General features: G+C 42.4%; 1 protein-coding gene across 1 annotated transcript; it reads left to right on the top strand.

Moving 5' to 3' along the window:
* Positions 1 to 1,528: 1,528 nt before the first annotated feature.
* On the top strand, positions 1,529 to 16,953 carry zcchc2 (zinc finger, CCHC domain containing 2). The gene is made up of 14 exons (XM_030774648.1): positions 1,529 to 2,365; positions 4,493 to 4,598; positions 4,806 to 4,876; positions 10,223 to 10,294; positions 10,643 to 10,743; positions 11,502 to 11,596; positions 12,018 to 12,101; positions 12,952 to 13,006; positions 13,225 to 13,360; positions 13,631 to 13,701; positions 14,435 to 14,532; positions 14,777 to 14,890; positions 15,193 to 16,473; positions 16,600 to 16,953. The coding sequence occupies exons 1-14, from the start codon at positions 1,577 to 1,579 to the stop codon at positions 16,659 to 16,661; spliced, it is 3,135 nt and encodes a 1,044-aa protein (XP_030630508.1). The 5' UTR covers positions 1,529 to 1,576; the 3' UTR covers positions 16,662 to 16,953.
* Positions 16,954 to 18,859: the final 1,906 nt, after the last annotated feature.

An 18,859-nucleotide genomic window follows, 5' to 3' on the forward strand; every position in this document is an offset into this window, starting at 1 on the left:
ATTTCATAGTCTGGTCTCAAGCTGGGATGAACAGCTGAAACTTGCAAAAATTTAATGTGAACCAACATTAAGAAAAAAAAAAAAAAAAGCAAACAAACAAAAAATCTGGGCACTAATGAATCAAATACCATAATCCCTGTATCTGTTACAAATACACATCAAACACAAATTCCTGTGTAGTCAAGATCCTTTGATTTAGAAGTGTTTTTACACAGACGAGGAGAAAACATGACACCATAGCCTTGCCAGAGGGGAATGTGGCAAGAGTTTGAGTCATCAGACTTAGGCAATTGGACTTCTCTGTCAGAACGTCCAAAGACTGGAACAGACTGTCTACAGAAATAAAAAGACTATGCTTGCAATCAACCATTCCAAGACTGAAGTCATGGCTCAAGGCAAACAAAGCCGCAATCATGATTAATTTATCCATTGTGTGTTTTCATGTTCATCTATAATGGTGAAAGGGTGCTATGTGATGTTCTAATGTGGATTTATTTTGGTTTAGTTTTAATTTTCCCAAAATAGAGACAAAAATCAGCTTTGTAGTTTGTAGTGAACAATAGTGTAGAAAGTGAAATGCTGATTAATGTGTATTGTGCCAGTTTATCTAACTGCATAGAAAAGAACACTGCCAGTATGTTTAATGATATTTTATTTGAATCGATGAGATTTTATTTGAGCTTGTTTATTTGAGTAAGAGACACGTAAGTCTACGTTAAAGTCGCTTGAGAGATTCAACAGTCTTCACTTATAACTAGACAATAGCCAACACGAAACACCTAACTAGTTGTTCCTTAAATGCTTAAATGTAGGGCAGTGTCGCCCTCTAGTGAGGATTTTAAGAGAGGACTCGAGTTTTCCACTAGATGTCAGCACTGCGCGAATGAGCAAACTGCTGTTTTTTGCTGCTATATCACGTCCCCTGATTAGGGACATTCAAGGGTGGGGTTTTCGACTCAATCAGTGACACGTTATTCTATTAATTACCTGAAGAGCATGTTGTGGAGATATCTACAGTTTGTCGAAGTAATTGGGGATGTGGGGCGTTCTCTACCCCCTTCAAATTGACCTCTTCTCATTTTTTGTCTCCACTTTATTCATTTATTTATTTATTTATTTATTTTTGTAAACACCAACTGCCCAATATATCAAGTTGTCATTGTACGCATAAATCATGTGCCATAAGTATCATAATGACATATTACCCGTGCCATGTGGCACATATTTCTATACTCATTTATTCTGCAGTTTTGGGCGAAAACCTGCCATGAGGAGAATTTAGCAGGTCTACCATTCGGCCCACTCTCGTGTGTTATCCAACTCAGTTAGGACCCAGCAGCCCAGGGAGAGGTGGGAGGAGTCAGAAATGATTGACACAATTTTCTGGAGGCACGGCGAGCTCGGAGATCTGGCAAACTGACCACAGCCACACCGCCCTGAGACGGTCATTTTCACGGAATTCCGTGTAAAACTGACTGAAGATTTGCTATCTAATGCATAAAAGGCCATCGATCGAGTTTATAAATGGATTTATACCACTGATGCTCGGTTTACAGCTCATCTTTCAGAGTTGATAATGCTTAAAATGAAGCTGCCAGTGAGAACGGCGGAGGAGGGAGACGACACAGTTGAGGGCGAGGAAGAAAATAACGATTGCAATTTTCACCCTTTCAGTTCGCCTTTAAACACAGTTTCTTACAATGGATCTGATGAATCCACAAGGAGACACAAACATAGCGTTAGTCCCCTTCGATTGAACAAGGAGGCGGTGTTCGAGTGGTTCGGCTTACACCTCAGTCCGGCGAAACGGATAGAGTTTATGTGCGGTCTACTCCATATGTGCCAACCACTTGAACTCCGCTTTTTGGGGTCGTGCCTTGAGGACTTAGCACGAAAAGATTTTCATGTTCTCCGCGACTTCGAGATACGGGCGAACAGTCAAACTGACCTAGGCCACTTGATGGATGTGACCGACCCCGTTGTGCTTTCGAAACTGCTCGTTTGCCTGTCTCTCCTAGGATCTGAGAACAGAGAATGCGCAGGAATACTGTTCAGGACGTTAAGCCATATTGACTCCGTTCTACACTTGAGAAACTATGGAGTTCCGTCCCCACATGGAATTCACAGGCACCACCCTGCCCATACACCCTGTGAGAGTGGACTTGAGACCGGGCGATCGGAACAATCAAACCAGGTCCCATTGGAGCCTGTATTTCTAGAGCAGTTGGCATTGCTGTGTACTATGGCCTCCTTACACCCGGCATTTCCTTTCCATCAGAGGGAGGCTGTCAGATTACAGCTGGATTATGTAGAGGCAGCACTCGAAGAACAGAGAAGCCACTGTCGTAGCAGGTCGACAGGACTGGTAATATCACTTTTCAACCAGTTTCTCAAATGTATTTTTGTAGATTACAGTGGCTATCACTGGCGATTATCTGCGTTACGTCAGTGAATTTCGATGGCCAAATCAGCTAAGTGAGCGAGTTAACATTGAGTTAACATTGAGAACTTCAGAAAACACAATGCTAGCTCTGGGCTCTCCTAACAAGCTGGGAAACGCACCCATGTGATGGTTTTAGTATAAAACATTCTAAATTGTCATCGGATTTATGTTTTTCACAGTTTCTCAGTGGTGGGCGATTGATTACTTGTTTGGGGTTCTCACATGACTGACAGCTGCTTAATATGCGATCATACCCCTGTCAGCCAGTAAGATTCTCTTTTACTCTAGTAGGGCGTTACCCTTTTTCGTTTCAAACGGAGGCTTCCTAGTGGTGAGATGGGAAAATCCGAGGGAAATCCTTGGAATCAGATTAATAATAGATCATCGAGAGTACACGGACCTGACCACTAAGTAGTCATTGTACATTTTTACCCACTCAGCCTTATTCCCCCCTGCAATAAACCCCTTCAAAATACAAGACTGAATATAAGGCAGAGGTCAGTTTAGATTAGATTAGTTGAATTCATTTTTATACATTTATTTACACATACAAACACATTCACACAAATGCGTAAAGTGTTAAGCAGTCCTTAAATTCATGTACTATTATAACGTCTTTGATGACATGTAAACTTGTTCATATAATCAGACGGTTGATTATGCTTTGCTTTTGGAATGTGGGGAGCAAGAACACGTCAAAGCATCTGTTGTTTGAGGCGTGTAAACTACTTTAGTTTGGTAGTTAAAATTTGTAATTATTCCTCTGTTTTCTGAAAATGTAGAAGAACCATTTAAGCCTATACACTTAAAGCTGATACACTTACCAGATAATACAACATCTCACGGGTGCTGTTTTTAAGCTGTCTAAATAGCTACGGTTTACAGTACATTGAATTTCATAGCCAGTTTAGATAACAAATTTATGGGTTATTGAGATCAGCTCTAATCTACAGTAGAATCCAGTTATTCTCTTGAGACCGAAAAGCTTCTGATATTTTAGTCTCTTGATAGTTTTGCAGTCATCTCGACAAACCGATAAAGCATATCAAGTTTTGCATGGGAATATTCACATAAAGTAATTTCAACCGACCAGCGTCTTAAAACCCAAGTTACGCTAGTTATCAGTTGTGAGCAGGCTTGGAATCTTTGATATGTATGTCTGCTTCTATTCTCCCTGCGGTCTTTTGATCAGGGACAGCCGGCAGCACAGTGAATGGCTGTATTGTGGGCCTAGCATTGTGTAGAGGCAGGCAGGCAGGCAGGCCTGGCTGTAGCTGTGCGCGAGATATTCAGCAGCTGCTGAAAAGACCAGGCAGGCGGTCTGATGAGGCTTTCTGTCATCCAAACGGCCTCCTGAATGAATGAATCACTCTATCGTGCTCACGTTAGGCCTGGTCTGGCCTCACCGGCCGTTCTGGTGGTCTGCGCTGGGTTGTCTGTAATGGTTTTATTACTAATGACTAGTGGATGTCTGCACTTTGTCATTACGAAGCTAACTCTGGTTTATTCGAGATCTGAAGCGTGAAGGAGTATAAATTAGAGTCGTATTCGTACTGTGTTCACTAAGATTTTGAACCTCTTCAAACATCTGCTCTCTTCTGAAAGGTAGAAATGAAGCAGAAAGTGGATCAGTTGGTCAGTTTTATCAGCAAGGGTAAAACACACATGTCCATAATCAGAAAAACCTAAATGTGTGTAAACAAAGCCTAAATGTGTGCAAACAATGTTATATGCCTTTGTTTTGACCCTTTTATTTTGAGATGTTGTACTCTTGGTTCTTATTATACTCAAACTCTTAGACTTAATGTCTTATGACCTTCAGCTGGACTATCAGGCTGTATTTGTTCGTTACAAGGGAGTGCAGTAAAAGCACGGTTGAATGTGAATGTCTGTGTTCTATCTGGACCTTTTCATGACTGAGTTTCTTTAGTCGTATGTGTTTTTTTTATACAAGCTTTGCATATCAAAGTCAGTCCAAGTGACCAAACAGTAGATGTAAATAAATTATTATTAAGTATATTATTGATTTTCGTTTGTGTTTTTTGACAGAACCAGTTCTCCAGACCGGATTACCTCTGTCCACACACTGAGAGAAACAGAGAATGGTCGCCATTCCCCAATCCAGCTCAGCACCTGAATATGCCACAAAATGAAGGTAAAACCATGATAATGCTCTAATTGTTGAAAGTTAAGATATGGCCGTGAAGCAGTGAAGATCTCAGTTAGATCTCATTTGTATAGATCTCTATCAAACATACAAATACAACCTATACAAAAACCTGCCAGCATGCAGACCAAAGTACATGTCCCTGTTGGATGGTCAGCAGTATAACTGAGATGTTGTCTTTAATTTTGTGTTCAGTGGTGCACATTGAGAGGATCTTTTTGAAGGAGATTTCCGTGGGAGGAGAAGGCAGACAGTATAGTTTTGAGGTATGTTCCTTACTCTCACAAACACTTTGATTTGAACAACCTAAAGATGATGCAGCATATCTCGTAACACAGAGTTTTGTAAACTGTGTTTCATGTGTGCTTGTAATAATGATTCAGCATTGCTGATGAAAGGGAGTTTTGCCCTAGTTTAGTCACCTGCGTGGTTTTTATCTTATCAGTCAGAATAGGACAGTTAGCACATTTTAGCTAATCTGTTTTACCAGTGAAAGTACTTTGTATTGTCTCCTTTCATTTTTCTGCTTTGGCTAGAAGTCTTCCAGGTCAGTACAATACATAATGACTGAAGCGATTTTTCTTTGCTACTTCATAGAAGATTATGTAGCATTTCAATGCAGGGAATCCTCAAAATAAACAGGAACTCTGTCTTCAGTTGAAATAGTAGCCATGAGAGCATAACGCAGGATATTCAACTTCCTGTAAAGGGTGATCCTACGGGCATTCTAATTTGGGCTATGCAAGAGTCTAATTTTTCATGGTCGACTAGTTGGTGGCTGTTACGAACAGCTAACTGATTAATCCCCTTAATGGGCCAGGGTAAAAAGGATGTTCTACTAAAATCAATCTCATGGTGGACCCATCAATTTCTGGAGAATATCTCCTTTGGTTTGCCTTTTTTTTTTTTTTTTGGTTTAATATCAATATCACATTATCACATCCCTCTGGGATTTTTCTCTCTATGTTGGCTGATGCATGATCGAATGAACTCTGTTTTGTTTAGATGTTTCAATGTTCAGATTTATAGTAAGAGCTACATTTGTAAATCACAGCATTACAGAGCCCCAGAGCTGGCTGATTTTCTGTTAGTTAATGTTTAGCAGTGATCGTGGTGATTCATTAAAAAGCACTGAATACTATGAGGGTGCAGCTTTCCTCCTTTGAACGTTTAGCAGACTAGGAAAACACAAGAGTAGCTGCTGATGATGTTTTTTAGATGATGTCAGTCCTTTACTCATTGCTCTCGATGAAACAGATAGTTCTGCTACACTGGAATGAATTCATTGTCTTTATTTCAGTTTAGAAATGTCAATTCAGAAATTGACTTAGGCTCTGCAGAATGATTGATCAGTGAATTGACTGACCTATCCACTAATGGACTACAGACGGAATATCTTTCAGTTTAACTCAATTTTTGAGTTCGCTGCCAATTCGAATGTTTAAATGCCTCCGATATAAGAGTGAGAACTTTTTGTGAATACATGTTGAAATCGTCTCTTGATGAATCTAATGACATTGAGATTGTTTTGTACGAGCATAAGTTAAAAAAAAAATAATAATAAAATAAAGTCACAGTAACACAGTAGCAAAGTGGTAGAACTAGGTGACAGTGACAGTATTGTGTCTAACTTGTCAGGTTGTGTTGTAAATAGGTGTCGCTGTGGCTAATATCAAAAGGTACAGTAGTTAAACTTGAATATTTTGAATGTAATTCTCCTCTTTAAAATCTACACCTCTGGTTCCTCCAGGTTAGTATTATGCTGTGAATTTGCTTGCTCACTTTGCATTATTCATTGGACTCTGTGGGCATGAAAATAGCCCTAGACTTAGCCTTTGTGGCTCTAACAGTATCCCTTAGACTTTGCAGCACACATGCAATGTCTGTTTGGCCTCTTTTGGCTGAATGAGATGACATGCAAAGCCTAGGCTGTAAACATCCGGTCGTTAACACAGGGCTAACAGCCTGGACGAAAGAAGCTTTGGCTCTCTCTGGAGCCCGAGCGTGGCCCGGTGCCAAGACGTTGACTCTCTTAACTAGAACCGATGGAAGGAAACAAGGAAGGGGAGTGAGGGAGAAAAAAAAACAGAGCCGTTTTCTTTTATTTTCTCTTTCCTTACCTTTATTTCTTTACTTTTCTTTTATCCACGCCCCACTGTGGTCCTGTGTGGTACAACTGTTTCCTCGGTTTGATTGTGAGGTGAAAAGATGAGCAGAGCAAAACTCGGCCAGTATCTCGTCCCTCGGTCGGCCAGGGAGACAAATACAGGAGTACAGATGCGTTTGAACTGGGAGGGACATATCGGCCGTCTTAACCTAAGCCAGCTGCCCATCAACATCTGTTAAGGCTGTTTCTCCGTAAGCACACAGCCAGTCTTTTGTGAAAGTACAGCTAGAAACATTTCTAAAATCTTGTGTTGTCTGGCAGAATTGAGGCATGTTCTGGTAACTTTCAGGATTTAAGTCAGGGCTTGAGAAAGGTCATGCTGGAACCAGAAAAGTCGCTTTCTCAACTTGTTGGATGCGATTCACACCTTTTTTTTTTATTTTTACCACATATATTTTAAATGCGGAATTGATCGCAAATTGATTTGTTCGAGTAGATATAAGCGGTCTAATGCGACGAAAGGCTCAAAATCTTTTGTTTTTAAAGAAGGAAGTCTCAAAACCTCATCCTGAATCGACATTGTACGTTATGTGCCTCCTTCTCCCTCTGGTTGTTTAGAGGCAGTTTTAGGCAAGTGAGAGGCATATTCAGGGCACGTCAGGGTGACGTTTTAAAATCGACCAGGCTTACAACTGCCTCTGCCCCCCCAACCCCCCCCCAACCCCCAGACTGGTGACAGTGCTTACAGTGGTATATGCTCTTGGTTGCACTTGCTTGACTGGAAGTCTACACGCCTCACAAGCCAGCGGAGCCGATTAGCTGTATTTTATTACAGATGGGATTGGCCCTAGTGGTCCAAAATGCCACTTTGTAGAATGTCATTAGCGGCAGTCTGCTCCGCTAGTGATGGAGATCAGAGATGACATTTTCGTCGGGTGGACCGAATTCATCAGACCTCATCTTCCAGACATGTGGAGTTCCTAGTCCTTAGAGCCATTTTTGGCAAAAAATTTTTGAAGAGGCATTGAATTGTGACTACAGGTTGTGAAGCACACACACTTTCTCTCTCCCTCTCTCACACACACGCACACACACACACACACACACACACACTCACACACACACACAGAGACTGCAAAGTGGTAGTAGGCGCTTGCTGGGAAGTGCCATCTGCTTGTGGATATGGCATGTTGGGGTGTTTGTTATTGCCAGAATATCCATCATGTTATGAACGGGTCTTTTTAAAGAGCAGGAAACTTTGGTCCTTTCATACTTCAGATTTGACCATGTTGTCACTATATCTATATCTATATATATATATATCTATACCTATATCTATATCTATATATATCTATACCTATATCTATATCTATATATATCTGTACCTATATCTATATATATAAAGTCTAACCGCGTTAAAATGGTGGAAAAATCAAACGGTGGTTTATATTGATCTTTTAGGCAAAGTCGGTCAGTGTAAGGAGTGAAATCTGTTAGTGGAAGTTATTACAAGTGTACATTGACTGTAATCAGAGACGGGGCTACACAGTTAATGGATTCGGTGGAGGGAACACCTGTGTCAGGACACCTTGTCAGGCAGGAAAAAAAACCAAAAAAAAACCTTGTCAGCCATTATCCTTTACATCTCGGTCAACCCGGAGCTTTTTGATGAACGTTTAGCAAAAAAGGCCCATGCAAGTAAGACAAAAAAAGAAAGAAAAAAGAGAGAGAGAAAGAGAGACAAAACCAGTCTGAAGTAAAACAGACTTTGCTAGCTGTTCTGTACGTGTGACGCTGTATGGGGAAATAGTTTCAAACAGTTTGTACCATTTTGTTATTTAACAGGTGAGTTATTTCATTTTGTGTTGAGCCGGCAGAGATGTTTCAAAATATACTTTTTAGCGTGACTTTATGTCTTAATGTGCTTTTAGCCTTGATAACAATGTACCAATGAGACCAATTAACTTAAATGCTTATGTTACCGCAGTTCAAAACACAATCTCAGTGTGTCAAACCACTGGAAATATAATTTTTTTTAATTTATTTATTTACATATATATTTTTTACCAAATCATGCAATCTTAGAGACATAGCTGTTCACCACACTGACTATACATCATCGTCAAGTCAAAGCACTGTTATGCTCAAACCAAAAAGCACCCCCTGTGTTAAGCTGTGTTCACACTGATTTTTTTTTTTTTTTTTTAATTCTTAAGATATTGGTGTTCTTCAAGTCTTGTAGGGGTCCTACAAACAGTCTGCTGGCACATCTGAACCAGACAAACAGCCTGCTGTTCCTTATTGAGCCTGAAATGTTTATTCTGGGGTATTGAGCCCGAAATGTTTATTCTGGATTAGAGGCTGCTGGAGTGTGGACAGAAACAGTTTGGAGTTGTAGATAAACAGTTCAACACCCTTTTTTCTTTCGTCTGAGAAAAGGACAAATTACTTTAATTATAGCAGTGCTTGTATTGACTATCGTCTTGACCATCTGCCAGAGTATTTTGTGCCGCCCTGTAGATATTTTATCAGAGCGTGTTTACGCTGAATTGGAAGGTTATAAATTCTGAAGTGCACTGCGTAGTTATGCAAAATCTGTTATCCTCTTCAGTTATAAACTCACCAACACAAATATGAATACGGCCTCATTTTGCCATTTCAGAAAATAGACAGTTGTCAGCCGCTGAGATGGATTCAGTAGAAAATGTTCATTGCAGTTTTATTTAGAGTTATTGCTTTTGGCATCAACAGACATCATCATGTGAACCTTTAACGAGTTTTCTTTGGGAAAACTCGTGGATAACTTGCCTCGGACCTCTCTTCCGCTGTCCTGTAAGCGGTGATGACTGGACGTGAGTGCCTGTATTCTAGCAGGCCTATATTGTAATTTTGCTCTCAGAAGACTTTGGATGGTCTCTGTTGAAAAAACTCATATTTTCGCTCAAGGGCAACACTTTTTTTCTCAGAATCTTTTTAAACTGTGCATTCTGACTTCCATTACTGCAGGTTTCTAAAAATATGTGATTTTTGTAGTCATGTCTATGTTGTTAGTCATGGTAAATGGTTTAGGACTAGTAACTGAACATTTATCCTAGGAATGTTAGGGGGGGGGAGTTCTGGTTACGTAGAGTAGCTGAAAAGAATAAGTTGACCCAGTTTGGCTACAGCTGGAATCCTGAAACATTCTGGAATCCTGAAACATTCTGGAATCCTGAAACATTCTGAGCACATGCTGCGTATTTGATGTCATTGTCTCTGTTACTTTAAGCTGCTCTTACAAGTTCTTGTGGTCATCGTTTGAAACTTTGATGTTACTCTGATCTTATTTTTAGTGCATCCCCAGACTATTAAGGCCAAGACAACACAATAAAATGAAACTGTACTCATAGGAAAAAATTTGGATTAGTCATATGTTATTGAAAAGTTCCCATAGAGGGATGAATAACTTTTCAACTTTTATTGCTTTGACAAACTATGGTACTGTCATACTTTCTCAACACTATAGGTAAAGTGGTCAGACTCCTCATCAACCGCTGTGACCAAAAGCCACCGTGAACTTGAGGATTTTTTGTTAAAGGTAGGATGAAAGACTGCTTCTCGCCTAGAAGGCGTTTCGTTAAATCATTTTATCAGGGTTTTTTGTGTGTGTGGGTGTGGAATCTCATTTCATTCGAGCAGGAATGTTTTCTGCCTGCCAACGTCACATTTAATTGTTCCTTTAGTGAATAAACCAAAGCACTCCAGCTATGTCACACTCACATTCATTTCTCAGTAGCTGTGGTAAATATTCCGTAAGAAAACAGGTCTTACTCACTAAAGAGGCATTCTCTGTTTTCTCTTTCTCTTTCTGTTTTTTCTTTTTTTCTCTCTCTCCCTTTCTCTGTCTCTGTCTCTCTCTTTCTCTTTACTGTCTGTTCTCGGTCAGCTTCCTAAGGAGCAGAGCACTGAGGCAGTTGAGAAGGGCTTTCTGAGGCTCCTGAGACAGGGCGATCAGTACGACCTCAGAGAGCTGGAGAGGACGCTACGGTAAGTCTGACCTCCCTGCCACTCGTGACCCGACACGGTCCAGCCGTCGTCCGCGTGTGCCCCCTCAGTCACCACTGTGTGTGTGTGTGTGGGGGGGGGCTATGTCTTGTAAATATGGAATAAATCAACGTATATAAGAAATATACGTTTTTAATAAGACTGTAACTCCTTTCTTATGTTACCAACTGGATCTTGCATCTACAGTCAGTCACAACTGGAAAATTTAAAAAAAAAATGTCCGGGTATGGTGGTTCTGTTTTGAAAAACAACAACTCAACCCGTCAGCGGTACAAAAACATTTGGAATGGGCCTTCTCACTGGACAGTAATACGTATTATGGTTGTGTCATAGTGCCTGTGTGGTAAAATCTCCAGGAATGGTTTGGAATGCATGTAGAATGCACCCTTTGCATGAAATGGAAAGTTTCCATTTAAAGCCCAACCACAAGCTGTAATATTTAGGTCACCGGCACGGGAGACAGTTCCCAAGGGGATTCTCCTTCCTGTGCTGGTTATGAAGTGTGACTGCCTCTCTTTTCTGACCTCTCTAAAAACAAACACATTAAACCAGAGGATGTCTTTGTCACAGCCTCTGAGTTTTGACCGATTTTGAAAGAGCATAAATATTGTGTTGTCCTATTTTGCTGCTTAATTTCCTCTCTCTCTCTCTTTTTTTTTTTTTTTAATTTGTTTTGTTTCGTTTTTTGTTTTTTTTTGTCTCCTTCCTTTTCCGTGGTCTTTTTTTGCACGCTCAAACAGAGAGAAGTTTCTATCTGTGCCGCAGGATTTCCTTCAGATGTGTCTAGTCTGTCAATTTTTCCTCTCAGATCCTTCCTTACTCCACTGCAACCGCTGTGAGTACTCCTCAAAATCTCCTTTCTTCTCACACAGTAACTCAGGTCTGTTGTCAATGACAGTGTAACCCCCCACCCACCCAAGTGAGCTGCACAGCATTGTGCAGATAATTTATAGAATAACTTTTTTTGTGTGGGTGTGTGTGCATGCTTGACAATGAAGGTTAGGACCCCTTTCAACCGAATGTCGCTTCTCCTTTAGAATATTCCAAGAACATTCTGGACAGAAAACACAGATAAATGCTTCAGTCTGTAGCTTGTCCTCCCTCTAGTGGCTGACAAGGAACACTTACCTTATTCAGATATGTAGTAGTAGACAGCTTAAGAAACATTGTCGGTTGGGCTTTTTGTCTGAAGGTTTAGTTTATGAATTTTTTGCGTCTTATTCTCCTAATGCCTACACGCCTGCTGTGCTGTGCAGGTACCAGCGCCTCCGTGGGCAGGGGGCGGCAGCCGGCCGGCCGCTGCGTGGAGGACTGTTCTGAGACCTCCAGTCTGGAGGAAGGTAAGTGAGAGAATGGCATGACTCAGCCTTTCTCTGACCGCTCAGGGAAGACGACCCAAAGGTTAACAGACCCACTGAACAAACTGAATAAAGTGACTGCGGTTAGACTGTAGAAGTCTCTGATGGAGGATCTGAGGGTTTTGTTTTGTTTTGTTTTGTTTTTGGGGGGGGGGGGGTCTTTGTTTTAAATATTCTCTGAATGAGGATATGACATGTTGGCTTTGTGAAATTCAGTACATTGCTGTCAGACAGATATGAATCAGTTTATAACTGAAATCTGTTTTCTCTTCTTTTCCTTTAGCTGCTTTATTTCCCCCTCAGCCTATCCCCGTACCCTTTACTAAGCCACGTCCCCTAAGTTATTATTCTTACATTGGTCAAGCTCTCGTTCTTAGTTCAATTTTTCCAGGATAAACAATGACAAAAGCAGCACAAACAGGCTTAGGAATTAGAAAGCTTTTGAAAAAATGACTTTGAGCAGCTGTCATAACCATCAGATGTATTGCATTCTCATTGGAATAACAAGCCAAGGGGCAGCATCATCCAGAGTGATTTAATGGGAATATTTGTTGGATACAATAGCAAGCCACGTAGAAGGGGATAACTAATATGAAACATGTTTCTGGGATCATCGCACCATAGAACAGGTTATCAGTATTCTAAGATTAACCTGTATGCTTGCTGAAATGGACTATGTCGGGAAATATGTTGATGTTGTTTCTTGTCAGAACAACAGTATACATGCCTCTCTGTTTCTCAAGGTGACAGTTATAAAGACAGACAATGATACAATGGCAAATGTTCTCTCTCTCTCTCTCTCTCTCTCTCTCTCTCTCTCTCCCTCCCGTAGACATGGAGGCATTTGGCATCTCGTGTGCACGTAGCGTGAAAGCTGCAGGCCGTGGGTAAGTCTCACATTCACAGAACAGCACCTGCTCACAAAGGAGGGGACGTAAGACGAGGAGGTGTGAAGCAGGATCCCCCATATCGAAAACAGGAACGCCATCTGTCCCCTACTAATGAAACAGGTGGAACCGTTCAATAGGACACCTAAGCTTACCTCTCCTCTTTCTTTTTTCTTTTCTCTTTCTCTCTCTCTCTCTCTCTGTCTCTCCTCCTACAGCACCCAGCACACAGAAAACTTGCAGAAGGAGAGCAGGAGGCTTGGCCGCGCGGAGGCAAACGGAGAGGTGGGGTGGAGTAGACAGAGCCCTTCCCCTAGACCCGGCCCTCAGCCCTGTACCGTAGACCCAGAGCAGGTTAGAGAAACCTAGGTTTAAAACTGCGTCTAAACATTTTACCTCTTGGGTCTATTCACTCATGTATAAAAAAGTGAAGGGTACTGTTTTGATGCATATTTAACTGCAGTTTGAGTTGGATCTGTTGGGGAGGTGGGTGAGGGTGGGTGTCATTTTGTGGTTTCAGTGCTGGGTTTGGTGGATCTCTTTATTGTTCGTCTCCTCATTGCCTGAGCTTTCCTTCAGACGGGGTCCGGAGTTCTGATTTTCTCTGCTCCTTTCTTTCCGCAGCACTGCGGAATGGATGGTGGGAGGAGCCCTTCTCTTGGACAGAGGAGCAAAGGGAGGTCAGCATGCAAGAGGTAGACACGCTCATCTACCTCCCAAGCTTTATTTGTTTCAGTTTGTGATTTATACACAATTTGCAGATTTTTGGTTTAGACAAAGTGTTTTGCTTACATGTATTTGAAGTAATTTGCTTATGAGAGACCATGAAATCCAGCAGATTCTGCCGAGCCTAAAGCTTATTCCCTAAAAGCACTAATTACTTGTAGAAAGGCGTAACAGATATTCGTCAGTCGTGATTGGATGGTGGAAGACTTTATTTCCATAAATGCGGCGAATGTTTTGATATCCTGGTCTCTCTAGGGGCCAGACATAACTCATCTGTCATTATTCGCGTTTTTGTGTTTGTGTTTTTTTTTTTCTTTTAAACAACTTTGACTTGCAGTGTACTGTTTATACAAAAACATGATGTTTTAAACCCTCTGACACTCTCCTCGTAGTTCTGACTAATACAATCACCGCGAGTGATCAGAACCACCGCTCTCTCTAGGACATTCTGTATGGATTAGAACGTCACAGCCTGGGATTATATTCGTGCCTCCGCTCTTAGAGCGGCCGGTGTGTGTGACGGTTTTCCTCAGCTGTGCTGTCGTATTTCTTTTTATTGGTGACTTTTCTGACGCAGGGCGTCTATTTAAATTCAGGCTGACGCAGTTAACGGCGCTACAGAACAGGTCATTAAATGCGTAGTTGCCTAGCCTGAAGGTGGAGCTCCACTGACACTAAAAGACTGACAATCTGTGGTTTCAGGGAGAGACCGAGGAGAGGAAAAGCTGTAAAAGGCTCCATCCCTAACGGGCTTCAAAGAGCTTCTGCAGCCCAGATGATAAGCCAGGGAGGCTGCAAGGGTAAGCCTGGGCGTCGGGTCTTGAGTGTGTTCGTGTGCCTGGGTATCGGCTCCCGTCGGCATTAAAAAGGCAGCGTGGGTGTGACCGTCTTATCTGAGGGTTTGAATGTGGACGTTTTATTAGTATGCTAATGTAATATTTTGCATGTGTCAAATCAGTTGAGAGAAGGTGTGATTGCTAGTCGTGTGCGTGAAGCAGATTAGGACGTGCGTACAGTCACGCGTGGTGTTCCTCCGCCCCGCAGGATCTGGTTGCGATACTTACGGAGACACTTCCTCGGAGAGCTCCAACTCCATCCCCTCCAGTCCGCACCATCTCCAGAGGAGCCTTGAGAGCAGAGCAGCAGAGGAGGACAGAGGTCAGGAGTGTGAGGAGCTGACTCACTGAAGTCTGAGTCATATGAGATTCTTGCTTGTGTAGAATCAGGAACTGTTATAGAACCATACTATAGCTGCCTAACCAATAGAACTGAACTGACTGTTCAAGGTATTGGAGGTGCTAGTGTTAGTCTTTGTCTTGGCTTGCAAATGGATCTTTTGGTCCACGTGTCATTTCAGTCAAATTTTACGAGTTTGCCCTTCATTTTTTTTAACCTTAAATGAAGTCCGACGTAAATTTCGGTGTTAATTGTGAATGTGCTCTGTTTTTTTTCTTTCGCAGACACAGAGAGTCATTCTGATAACTCCGTACAGGAGACAGGTGACAAGACACATCTTTTCAGAGGGGTTGGTGGGAAAGCGGTCGCCATGGTGAATCCCATAGTCCCTGACGTTGACTCGGCCACAGACGAGAATGCCCTGAGAGCCTCTGCGGTAGTGCAGCTGGCTTTGACGGCCTGTTTGCCGTACGCCCTGCAATATAACACAGCCCAGAGCGATGCCGTCAAGTCTGGAGAAGGCCAGCTAAGTCTGACTATTCCCATGGCGAGCCAAGACCACCTGTCCAGCCAAGCTGCCTCTGGAGAACCAGAGGAGCGGACCGCTCTGTTGGCGACCGCTGCCCCCCAACAGCAAGCTCCCATGGGTGCCATAAGTATAAACACTCCCTGTTCCTCCTGTAACCAGTCCCCTCTGCAGCCAGCCTGTCCTATCCCTAACCCTAACCCCACCCCTAGCGCTGAGCCAGTCCAAAACCCCAGCCTCACTCTGCCTGTCCCTTCCACCAGACCCAACACCAAACCCTCAGCCCTGCAGCCTCCATCCAGCCTAGCTCCTCTCTCTAACCTCCCCGTGCCCACCTCCACCCCAGTCACTTACACCACCAACCAAGTGCATTGCATCGTTCCCACTTGCGTCCCAACCCACACGCCAGGGCCCGGGCCGATGCCTCCCCCTGCCCTGACCCATAGCACAGCCCAGAGTGACCCCGCCTCCTACATCAACAGCAGCACCTGCGGCGGGGGCAGCAGCCTGCCGATCCCAGCTCAGTCCCAGCCACAACCCCAGCCCCAGCCCCAGTCTCAAGCCCAGTCGCAGCAGATGGGCTGCAACGCCTGCGGTTGCCGCGGCAGCTGCGGGAGTAGCCACCAGCCCCCCAATTACTTCTTGCCTCCCCACGTGGCCCGGCAGATGTTCGGCCCGCCGCCCACGTTCTTCCACCTCGCCCCGTCACTATGCAACACGAGCTTCCAGGCCCAGGGTCATCAGAGCAACGGGACTCCGCCTCTGTCCTTCTACCCCCACACTGCCACCCCCGCCGCCTTCGCCAGCGGCCCGCTGCTCCACGCCCACTCTGATCACATGCTGGCCACGCAGGCCAGCTACGGCCTGCCTCAAATGCCCCCCTTCAACCGCTTCTACCCGCCCATGTTTCCCGCGGTGGGCATGATGCCGGGCGGCGCGGGCCTAAAGAAAGGCGGCAACATCTCCTGCTATAACTGTGGGATGAGCGGGCACATTGCCCAGGACTGCAAACAGCCGACCATTGACGCGGGGCAGCCAGGTAATACTGCCACAGCTGCCAATGGCAGGGCCAGGAGATGAGGCGATGATTCTTGTCTCTAGTTTGTCCCTTCTGAGCCGCCGTACTGACTCCCCCTCTATGTATGTGTGTGTGTGTTTGTTTCAGGTGGCTTCCGGCTTAAGTACGTTGCCCCGCACTCCTCTGAAGCACTAGACAAAGCAGATTGACCACAGAGGACCAAAGGCAATGCTTTGTTTTCCGTGCTCTTATGCCCTGAAGGTTTTTTTTTTTTTTGACTGTATTAAAGATGCCCTGAGCCCCAGTTGTTTAAAGGGTTGCATTTTGTATTGTTTGTATTAGTCATCAGTCAGAATAGGAAAGGTTAGTTAGCGAAGGCAGCTGGAGGCAGTGACTCATTGGCTCACATGCCAAGGCTGGGCTAAAAAAGGGTTTCATGACGACTTTTACGATGAAAACCAGGTTAGGGATTTTTACACTGAAGGCACAAGACCGAAGGGGCTCTAGTTTATGTAACATAATTTAGTTCCTAACAAAAAAAAAAACAATATTTTAAAGAGTAATTCATTTCAGAAATTCAAAGAGAATTTGACCTTTTTTTTTTTGTTACATTTTGAGGAAAATGCTTCCATACTTAAACTTTTTTTTTTTTTTCAGGACATATTTACCTTTTAATTCAAGTCTTCACAAACACCACTTAATGTGTTTCAGCTGAGAGCAGAAGATTTTCTGAGCAATTAAACAAGCAGACAAACAAACAAAAAAAAGAATATGTTGTGTTTCTCACTTTGGTTAAGTGTCAAGTGGTCTGACCAGACTTTTCTGAACTTTTCAGTCTCAGATTGAGCAGCTAGCTGTTACATTGGGGAGGGATAAAAAGCAAAACTATTTATTTGTGAACAAACATTTGTGAGTGTTTGAGTAAACAAATTCAAGATTTTTTTTCTTCTTTGTGATGACCATTAAAGATTAGGAACATTCACAACTTTTGGATAATTTTTATTAGTTACATAGGTATGCATTTGCTTGTTTCGATGCAATGCTTTGAATGTAAAACATGTTTTTGTTTTTTTTTTTTGTCTAAAAACTTATTTCATGTAATGTGAGATGGTTTTAAGTTGAAAATCATGCTTTGGTTGTTCTGTTTTTTGCTGCTGTTTGATTTGTCTTTTGTTTGGACATGTATGCACTAGTACTGCTCTTTTGAATAATTCTACGTTTGTCAGGTCCACAAGTGCACTGAAATGCCATTACACAAATTCATCACCTCCTGTCGTGTGGACCATTTGCAGCTCAGCACCACTAGGGGGTGCAATAGTGATTCACTGTTCTGCAACGTTGCATCCACTGCAGGGTGATTTCCTGACTTGAGATATGCCTCTGTGAAGTCAAGTTACGTTTCTTCATGAATCCTCTGTAGATGGGAACGGGACATTTGAATGACGGTTGACCGCAGCAGTTGTGATTCTTGTGAGTTGTACATCCTGGTGTGTGAAATCAAAAGGATTAGATTTCAGACAAGGTCTTTCTGCGTCAAGCCTTACACCAAACAAAGTCTAAGGTGTTCTTGAAGTATATGGACAATGAACTGTCTCTCGTTAGGATTGCAATTTTGGAAGTTTTCTTCTTTTTCCTCCCATCGTACATTAATGGCTCATTTGTGAGACTGTGGCCAATTTTGAACACAGGTTTTTATCTTGCTTGTTTTTGTTTTTTTTTAAAACGAGTTCTTTTTTTTCTTTTTTTTTATTGTTGACCATGAAGGAGATATTACAACACATCCTCTATGCTTAAATGCCATTTTAGCACTATGACATGCACATAGTTGGAGTATAATTTAAAAAGCTCTTGTTTAGTTTCTGTAAGAGTGGAAAAAAATCTGACAGCTTCTGAAAGCTTCCTTTAATTGCCAAAGCAGCTACAGGCAAACCATTCACATTTAAAAAACAGTGTTTTTTTTGACTTGACAGTACTGGCTTAGAGGAAGGGACCAGAAAGATTTTATCCTTATTTCTGTTGAAGATACTCAGATTGTAAGTAATGCTTGAGTAAGTTTGATGTAGATCTCTCTCTCTCTCTTTCTCTCTGTCTCTCTCTCTCTCTTTCTCTCTCTGTATGGTTGAACACTAAACCCCGCCAATTGTATTAGTTGACTTTTTAAAGGTTTAAGATGCTGTACTGTATGATTGAGGTGAGTTAATACCTCTGAGTTAATGTTTACTGTATTTCATAATGTAAATGTTACTATGTCCTGGAGAGGTCAGATTTATCTCTGATCACATTTGCATTTTGAGCAAATTGATCTTTTCTGTCAAGTTATCAGCAATAAATGTTTAGAAAAATTAAAAAAAAAAACAAAAAAAAAACTACAACCACAACAAAAAAAACAACAACTTTGCAACCCATT

Source organism: Chanos chanos, chromosome 5 (assembly GCF_902362185.1).
Source record: "Chanos chanos chromosome 5, fChaCha1.1, whole genome shotgun sequence".
Taxonomy (NCBI): Eukaryota; Metazoa; Chordata; class Actinopteri; order Gonorynchiformes; family Chanidae; genus Chanos; species Chanos chanos.